We start from the raw sequence: 9,758 nt of genomic DNA, 5'->3' as shown, positions 1-9,758 counted from the left end.
AGGAGAGAGAAAATGAAAAATGTGAGGGGAAGAGGAATTGGACGGGGAAGGAGGAAGAGCTACAGTAATGTGGCCGCACGGTTTGGGTTCCGTGTGGCGTGTTGCATAAAAAACGCACTAATCACCACTATTTCATTGAAGCGCACTTTTTATATTGGAAATCCCCATGTCATAAATTTATCTTTAAAAGTTTATTTATTTTAAGCAGAAAATCTATCAGATTAGTAATTATTTGATTTGATTTACATCGGATGATTTTTGTAGTTCGTGACTTTGAGTTCGTGCATCATGCATGAAAATAAAATATATAAGATGTCCTTTTTGTTATACTTGTCTTCGAGTTGTATGTACTATGCTAATGCTTAGTTCTTTTGAAAACTAAATCGAACTGAAAATAAGAGGAAATTAGTTGAATTGAGTTATACTGAACTAAAGTGAATTGAACTGTATTAAATTAAAACTATGCCAGAAAAAAAGTTTAAAAAAGTTGGAAGACTTTTTATAAACCTGTTAGCACATGGCTTAAACCCAACTTGGTTAATAGAGCAAATAAGAAAAACCTACCAAGCCGCAAAAAACAGTGTGTTTTTCACCATATCAGACCTATTAAGAAAAAGTTTTTAAGCTGGCCCATTTCCAACGCAAATATGCACACAAAGATATAAACACAATATAAGTCCAACTTCTATCTTCCATACTCCATCCATCTGAATTTTTTTTATTTTTTATTTTTTGTTTTTTTGTTTTTTTGTGAAGAAAGAGGGAGCAACCCCAAACAGCACTAGGCTAAGGAAAAACAAAAACTAGGACTAAAAAGCAAAGAAAACAGCTAACAAGGAAACAAACGAAAGCAAAGTAAACTAAAACTCGTCCCCCAAATTAACGGAGACCACCATCCATGCTAACCTCCCTGCCGCGAGGAACCCATCTCGGCCATGCCACTTCCACTAGATCCTCCAATAAAACAGCATGAAGGTCCTTCGGGACCGCCTCTAACATCACAAACTTTTGTTGCAAAACCACCCCAAAATTCCACCCATCTGAAATTGCTTCATGTTTTAAACCTTGTATTTCCTCATATTTCTCATTTTTAACTAGCCAATCTAATGTTATTAGTTACTTCAGAATATCAATATAATAACACAATATCCTAATGTGTATTAATCTTAAAAAACATGCTCCACTTGTCTCAAAGTACTTCAACTACTTTTCTTCTTGACTCGAGACCATATTTCAACTCTACTTTTCCTAGCGTATTTTGACATCAGACATAATCTATACTAACATATTAAAAGGCGTTCCTAAACAAACAACGGTACCATGTGACACCCTCCCTAAGGACATTTTGCTCCATGTAATAGTCATGCAATGAAAAATATAAAAATTGCATAGTAAAATTTGATCCCATGACTTCAAGTTTATATACTAAAATCTTAACCACTAGACCAAGTGTTATTTAGTATTATCATTTTAAAATATAATATTAATAAATAAAAATTATAATTACTCGCAGCATAACTCGAGCCTAAAAACTAGTCTATCTGAAGGGTGTATATTAAGAAAAGGGATCCTATCCATAAGAATGCGAAATCGGCTTACAAGTTACAACCTATCACCTATGTATCCCTTGAGGGACTGAGGCTTACAAGTGACATGTCCGAATCGAGGAATATCAGTACATACAACACTAACTCAATATGAATAAGCAATCATCTCCACAATGCAAAACCTAAAAAAAAAAACGATCCCGGAGTAGAACAAAATGGTAAAGAATGCTTGTATAAAGCAGGTCGGCATCCACCCTGCCGTCAGGAACCATTTTATTTTGTGTAAAGCACATCCTCCCATGGATGGCGATATAGTGGCTGCTTCAATCTCTTCTGGTCAAATGTGTGCCTGCAATTTCAAAGACTCCATCAATATAATGCCATCAAGGTCTAGATCATAATTAAGGATGATATTACTCGTGAATAATGCAAACCCATATCAATCATTGTTGGTTCGTGGATGAGAACGAGAAAGGCCACAAATGTAAGCATGGAAAAGTTGATCTTAGTTACTTGAATTATTCATATGACCCAGATTTGGTATTAAGTACGCCTTGATGGTTGCTGGGCATGATTCAGTCTTGTAGGTACATTTGTTTGTGCTGAGAAATGGCGAAAGAAAGAAAGAAAGAACAAATAAAACTTACCCGATCAGACCAATTGAACGCGCCAACACAAAGAGTCCGTTAAGATAACCAATTTCAACAATTTCATCGATCTCTTGCTTTGTGAACATTCCACTGCCAGATAGGAGATCTAGGAAGAGTGTGCCAATAGCACCATCTACATTAAGAACCAAGTTGTTTGCCTTTGAAAGGGTGTAAGTCTCAACTTCAACAGCATATTCCATGTATTTGACAGAGGGAAAATGTGTGCGAGCAAATTTCTGCAAGAGCTCTACTCTCTTGTCTCTGTTGTCTCCTCTCTTGATCCTGTTTAAAAAGAGCACAAAAATTTCAGGCAGCTCCCATGACAACATACCCAGGAGTAAACTAAAGCATAAATGATAAAACAATAATGCAAACTTGAGCTTTAACTCTCATATGTCGCTTATAAAGGAGGTAAATGCAACCAAAAAAATTGCCCCCACCTGTGTCCAATTCCTGGGACACGAATCCCCTTCTTCTTCATACTCTCAACGAACTCATAAGCTGTCAAATTCTGGTAAGAAACAAAAAAACAAACTCACATTCAGAGTAGAAAAAAGAGACAAACATAACTACTAATCATTCCCATGAAGACTTACCCGATCATATGCGTCCTTGAAGTATCGAGCTGCATCATCAACGGCCCCACCAAATCGAGGACCAATAGTAAGCAAACCTGGTAATGGAATCAATTTCACTAATTCAGCATCTAATTGCTACATAATGCTGCTATGAATTTATTCAAATCAACTGCAAACACAATGATCACAAGGATAACGAGAGCTGACCACATACCTGAAACAAGACTAGAAACAAGGTCTTTTCCAGCTCTTGCTGTTACAATTGTATTGTGAGCACCAGATACACATGGACCATGGTCGGCACACAACATGACACAAATCTAAACAAGAACAAAATGTCATAAGACACAAATAAGGACTTCAAGTTCAAAAGAAAACAGGCTTAAAATACTGCCCTCTGAGAAAAACTATCCCCTGGGCAGATAGTAACTCATAAACATTTTGAGTCATTCCCAAAACAAATGACTGTTCCCTGGACAGTGGGAGTGTGACGGAAACATAATAGTTAATTCCTAAACTAACCTCGATAAATTGTGTACAGTATCGAGGAAGACTACGCTTGAACCACAACAGAGAGATAACATCACCAACACCAAGGCCCTGCTCAACGATGGATGACATCGGAACCCCAGCATAGCACGGTTCCTCGCCTGAGAAAAGAAAGATCAAAAGAACATAGAAAATCAAGACTCAATGCAATTGAATTTTGCCAAACTACAGAAGATCTTAATACGTGGTGCAAACTTAAAAGATGCGGCAAACCTCGGTCATCAGAGATGGTAGAAATAATGTGAGTTGGAGCACGGACTTTTCCACTTTTAATAGCTGAGTTAAGATCCTCGGGTATTTGTGGAGGTGTGAATTCTTTCACTGCTGTAATCTTGCCGTCTTCAGACTATTAGAAGGATTGGAACAATGTAAATAAAATATGGGAAGAAAAGGGAGCTAAAGGCACCTTACAACAGAATAAACTAAAATAACATAATGTGAAAGCCTACCAATTGAGCAAATGTCTGCTTGATAGCACCCTCAAGTGCTTCAAAAGAGTCCGGAACAACAGCTCCAGCTTCTCTCAGTGCTTGGTTTTTCGCTTGGGCAGACTCCATTTCACCACCACTTTTAGCACCCTAATTTGAACATAGAACATTATAGGCAATCTATCAGTGTTTCTTCACTTAAAATCTTGTGTGATGAGTTTGATATTCAAACAGGAACTCACAGCATGCCCAAATTGCACTTCTGATTTGAAGAGCCTTGCACAAGTTCCACTGACCCAAGCAACAACTGGCTTATTTATTTTTCCCTGCTTCAGGGCTTCTACAAGGGAGTATTCATCTCTTCCACCCAACTCTCCAAGTACAACCATCATCTTAACCTGCATAGTAATGCAAAGCGGGTTAAGCAGGAAAAAGACATAAAATTGCAGGCTGCAAATAAGATATATAGTGCACATTATATTTAAAGACATGAGTTAGAAGCAGCAAGCCTTTAAAAATCGTGTTGTAATAAAAACTCATTTCCTCGAAAATTTTAATGACTCAAAATCTCTGTCATGAGTAAGTTACAGCTTTGCTTGTCAAAAAGTACTTAAAACAGAGGTGCCCAATAGAGGTTGTCATCAGGCTATTGGGGATTGAACTTTATGCATTTGGATTATTGAAATCAACAGCTATGTTGAAGCTCCCCTGGGCCTTAGCACTTAAGTAATAATTATAAAAAATGGATCCATGTGTGCATCAAGAATCAGGATGGACATCAAACACAGGTGCCAATATAGATTGTCATCAAGATTTGAGGAAGACTATGAATTACATCAAAGACAGGTGCCAACCTTGAATTTTCTACCGAAGAGCTTGAAATATTTTGGATTGCTAAACATGTGCTTGTACAATTATAAGTGTAAGATAGCAACTCTCACAATGTTTCATTGTTTCCATTGAGACATATTCTCATGATCTCCCTGCCCTCATTTGGCTCCTTTGGACTACCTTCAGTCAGTCTCAATGCATGTATACTGTTTTATGAGTCTTTACTACCTAGCCATTATAGCTTTCATTTTTCCCAACTATAATGATTCCGACCCTTATAACCTGATTTCAACATGAAAAAACATTACAAATAAACCTCACTCAACCCCCTACCATATCAAACATCTGTGCTGACCTTTTATGAACAGTTCCTACTCAGATTTATGGTGACCCATTACTAGTCGCAGGCTACTCAGGTTCGGCTTGGTAAAGGCCTGATAGAGTTATGACTAATAAATATGATTACAGATTTCACAAAACGTTGAATGTTAATAGAAAATCAAGATACAGCAAAAGATCAGTGATAGGAAAGCTGTAATGTGAAGTAGTCTTTAATTTGTCTGCAATTGACCACTCGAGCTCAAGTTGAGGTTGCGAGCAGAGGACAACCTAGAAGATCAAGCTTGACTTGAGCTCAAGAAAGAATTATAACAAGTCAGCCAAGCTCAACTATACTCAAGTCATTCTCACCCTGACCAACAACTAACCATTTCATATACGCTACAACTAAGCAAGCATGAGAAAATTAAAGCTTTTGAATCAGCCAAGGAGGTAAACCTTGATGCAACTCTTCATATAAAGTCATATCAATAGTATATGCAAAGTAATTAGGTACCTGCGGGATGTTGTTAAACCTCAACACGTGATCTGAGAGAGTTGATCCAGGGAAGACATCTCCTCCAATTGCAATACCTGAGAAGTTTCAAAGATTTAAAATCATTTAGTTTATGACCACTCTAGTAGCTACGAACACAGAAAATTTGTTGAAAAAAATATATACCTTCATAAATTCCATCAGTTACACGTGCAACTGTATTATACAATTCATTAGACATGCCACCCTGCAACAGTGAATATAAAACTTTATATTGATGCCAGAGTAGAAGTCCACAGCCCAGTTAAGAACCTTGCCCTTATGCAGATACTATACTACTACTCAACCACTTACAGATTTAGAAACAAATCCAACAGATCCAGGTCTGTAAAGTTTGCATTGGATAATATTGTCGATGGTCCCAGCAGTGTCGCCAATCTTAAAGGCTCCAGCTTGGATACCTCCAACGGTAGCAGGACCAATAACAACCTTAAATCCCAAATTAGAAAGGAAATACATATTAGTAGCTGCAAGGTAAAAGAGCATAAAAAAGACCCATTAGTAAAGCCCTGAGTTTATGTTTTTACCTTGTTGTTTGCTCGTGCAAATGCAATCAACTGTTTGGCATCCGACTCAGGAACACCTTCAGCTATTATGGCAACCACTCTAATGGTAGGCTGTTTCAATGCCGCCATGGAAGACGCGGCAGCACTACAATTCAAAAGCAAGTAAAATTACAGCTCAATTATTGAATGGTTTGAAGAAGCACAGAGATGGAACTAAAAGTAACCTTCTAAAAGAAGCAAAGTTGATAAAGACATCAGCGGTGGGATGCGCGGCACAAGCTGCCTCGATGCTGCAAAAGAGGAAAACCAAATGGCCCGAATCAGCCAACGCCCAACAGCAAAGAAAGAATTTAGGTTACTAAAACATAGACCAGCAAAAAATTAAAGCGTAATTGATGAGGTTTTTTTACGAGAGAAAATTCCTTGTGAAGCTGTTATATCCTTAAACTCTTTCATGTTTGATTCACTAAACTTTTATTTCAAGATTATGACAACAGATCTTCCTTCAACCAACATACTTTCAAGTTATAGTGCTCAGAAATTTCAGCAACCATGTTACAAAGCTATGAAGAAAAATCCAAAATTGTATAACCAATCTAGCGCCCAAAAGTTTGCGTGAGTGGCAGTGATACATACGTAGAATGTACAGGGATAGCAATTTCCTCCTGACCAAAGAACAACTTTTGGAATCCCTCAGAACCAGGGTTGATGATTCCAGCAACAGATGGTGTTTCTCTACCTATGTAGTGGCAACAAAAATATTAGAACTATCATCAACATAGATCTCTTCCTCTGCACATAAAAACAATAAAAGAAAAGGCTAGGAAACATACCGCAGAGGAAATCAAAATCAAGCATCCGCTGGATAGGCAGTTGTTTGTAATTGTAGAACAATGCTTGAGTGGTCTTAGAAAATAACTGTCCTGTAGCCATGTTCCCGATTCAACCAGACCTGTAAATAGACAGGATATTAACAAAATAGTTCCTTCTGATTGCAGATCACAATCCTACAAACTCCTAAAACAACATCACAATATGGCTTATGAACATCAAGATCCACTTATACTTATACGAATGGCCGCCTTTTAATATGACAATACTTCAAGTGAAAACAAAAGATTTCTCAATCATAGCTCAAAACTTAGAGGTAGCACTCTCCATGCACCAAAATCAACATCCCACATTCTAATCCGGGTTGTCGAAATGTCCATTTTCTAATAAAAACAGAACTTAACCCCTCCATCCTAAAAAGTACATGTCAACTAATAACAGTGAGATAACTATTTGAAAAAAAGAACTAATAACAGCATTTACCACTGTTACAAGTTTCATACTATCAATGAAGTTACTTCCCCAAAGAACATAAGATCATAGATAGAACATAGACCACCAACCGAAAGATAAAACTATCGAAATCTCAATCCAACGAACATGCAATCAATTGAAAAAATATCTTCAAAAACATAAGCTGCAATAATTTCCAACTAAACTATTCTTTCCTAGAAACTAGAAAGTAACATCACCAAACATTACGCAGCTAGTCGTTGAACATATACAGTGCAATATAACTAACTATACTATAAGATCTTGATAAAATGAACCATATAATAATCATGATCACAATAACTTCCCTAACAAAAACTCACTGATAACAAAATCTTCAAAATCCGCCACTGTAATCAAAGGATCATGCAGAAATCACTCAGCTAAATCAACTTATAACAACAAAATTTCAAATTGAAGCACAAAAATCAAAGCAGATCAAATATGATTATAACTTAACAACTACATTTCGATACCTGAAAATTTAAGCAAATGTAGGTGAACAAACACATGACAGATCTCCAACTAACTCAATCAAAAATTACGCAATAAATTAAAAACAACAACCATAATTCTAAGTAACCTAACTACTAGCAACAATCGAAAAAAATAAACCTAGATCTGATTTTGAGATCATACAATTAGGTGAGATGTAATGAAGATTAATATCAAATCAAAGAGAAAATTACAGAGAAAAAAATTGCGGAAATTGAGAAGAGAAAATCTAACCTCAGTGAAATGAGAGTTAACAATTACAGAAAGAGAGAGAGAGAGGAGAGAGAAACGAAGAGTGTTGGAAGTTGGAGACGAGTAGATTTAGTGTTATATAGGCAGAGAGAGAATGAAATTGATTTCAATTTTTCTGACCAGCGACCATGAGAGAGAGAGATTTGATAGAGTACGCATGGAGAGAGCGAGGGAAATATATTTTTGGAGTATTAAAATTAGATTTATTTTCATGTTTTCTGTCCTAAAGATTTGGTGGCCTTTATATTTTATTTCATGATTGTTCTCGTAACATACCACCTACTTTTAATTTAAAATTAATTATTAGATTTGGGCTATGTTTTGGGTAAGAAAAAATTTCATTTATTAATGTAATATTTTATGATAATAACACTAAATACAATTTAGTCGAGTGATTAATACTTTAGTATATATACTTGAGGTCTCAGGAGTGTCAATTATGTCATTAATATATACATATTTTCATGTTTTGCTTCTTATTTTAGATGTTCCATTATGCCTAATGTATCTCTAATGACATAAGAGATCAGACATAGAATCAGATTTTATTAGAGTGAGGATTTTCCCAAAAAAGAAAAAGAGTAAGAGGATTTGGATAGGTTATATTATGAATCTCAAAAACAACATTAACAAATTTGTGTCACCCTCCAACTATTTTTGAAAAAGATACATTATGCATGTGTTTTGGCTCGCTTGATGTTTCGGGTCAGTTACAATTATCATATATACTCACTCCGTTTCCTAAAGATCTTCCCACTTTCCGTTTAAGGGTGTTTCCAAAAGATCTTCCCACTTTTGCTTTATTCCTTATTTGGCAAAACAAATTTCCCTATTTACCCTCTCATGTCACTATCATATGGTCCACCATTACATTATTAATTCAATTTTACTCCCTTTCTCTCTCCTACTTTAACCCCTTTTTATTTGTTTATTTATCTTAACCCCTTTCTCTCTCCTACTTTACTCACACCATGCCCCACACAACTTGATTTTCCTTGGTATCTGTAGGAACAGTAAGTGGGAAGATTTTTAGGAAACGGAGGGAGTAGGAGTATATTATCATTCATAAAATTTCACAATTGATTTTATATTGATTTTATTAGCTTTTTTTAATATTATGTCTAATGCAAAACTGAAAAATGGACGTTGTGACATGACATGTTGTTTTTAAAAAAATTCTAAGGAATTGCAATAGAATTGGGATAAGAAAATGTTATTACTTAATAAAAGTGTTAGATATCAAAAGACTTGTATAACTATATATAATTATAAGACTATATTATGTTTTATTTTAAAACATTAAGCATTCAAATTGTAGTGAATTAATAAAAAGTTAGATTTTAATATTTATAATCGTGAGAAAATACATTTAATTTTTTTTTTCTATTTGACCTTAAATTTGGAAGATAACCATTTTAAAAGATGAAGTAACAACAACAAAATGAGGTAGGGAGAGGGGATCAGAAGAGATGAGCACGTGACAGGTGGTAGTTACCTCACAAAAGTTTGTGTTAGAAAGATTGACTGCCACATACGTCAGGCAGTCATAAAGAGAAATTTGGTGTGCGCTAGTAGTTCTAGGGGTAGGTGAATCGGAGGGTCAAGATTATTGCTTACTTTACCCATTTTTATATCATTATTAGAAGGATTTTTGTTCAATCTGATTTTCATAACACTTGCATTTCCCCTGTTTTTGTAATTTTTATGTATTTTTACTTTCTAGAA

The 9,758-nt window shown here is 35.6% G+C and overlaps 1 protein-coding gene across 1 annotated transcript; it reads right to left on the bottom strand.

Moving 5' to 3' along the window:
- Window positions 1-1,553: 1,553 nt before the first annotated feature.
- Window positions 1,554-8,207, bottom strand: LOC104888451 (ATP-citrate synthase beta chain protein 2). Its single transcript, XM_010673429.4, has 17 exons — window positions 8,016-8,207; window positions 6,797-6,915; window positions 6,600-6,702; window positions 6,188-6,253; window positions 5,985-6,108; window positions 5,752-5,886; window positions 5,584-5,644; window positions 5,419-5,495; window positions 3,995-4,150; window positions 3,774-3,902; window positions 3,538-3,670; window positions 3,298-3,425; window positions 2,990-3,095; window positions 2,794-2,870; window positions 2,638-2,708; window positions 2,195-2,479; window positions 1,554-1,896 (listed from the first exon to the last, which is right to left on the bottom strand). Exons 2-17 carry the CDS (start codon window positions 6,894-6,896, stop codon window positions 1,821-1,823), a joined length of 1,827 nt encoding a protein of 608 aa, XP_010671731.1. The 5' UTR covers window positions 6,897-6,915; window positions 8,016-8,207; the 3' UTR covers window positions 1,554-1,820.
- Between the last annotated feature and the right edge of the window lie 1,551 nt (window positions 8,208-9,758).

This window comes from Beta vulgaris, chromosome 3, assembly GCF_026745355.1.
Source record: "Beta vulgaris subsp. vulgaris cultivar EL10 chromosome 3, EL10.2, whole genome shotgun sequence".
NCBI lineage: Eukaryota > Viridiplantae > Streptophyta > Magnoliopsida > Caryophyllales > Amaranthaceae > Beta > Beta vulgaris.
The sequence above is the reverse complement of the archived record's forward strand: the minus strand, read 5'-3'. Positions and strand labels throughout refer to the sequence as shown.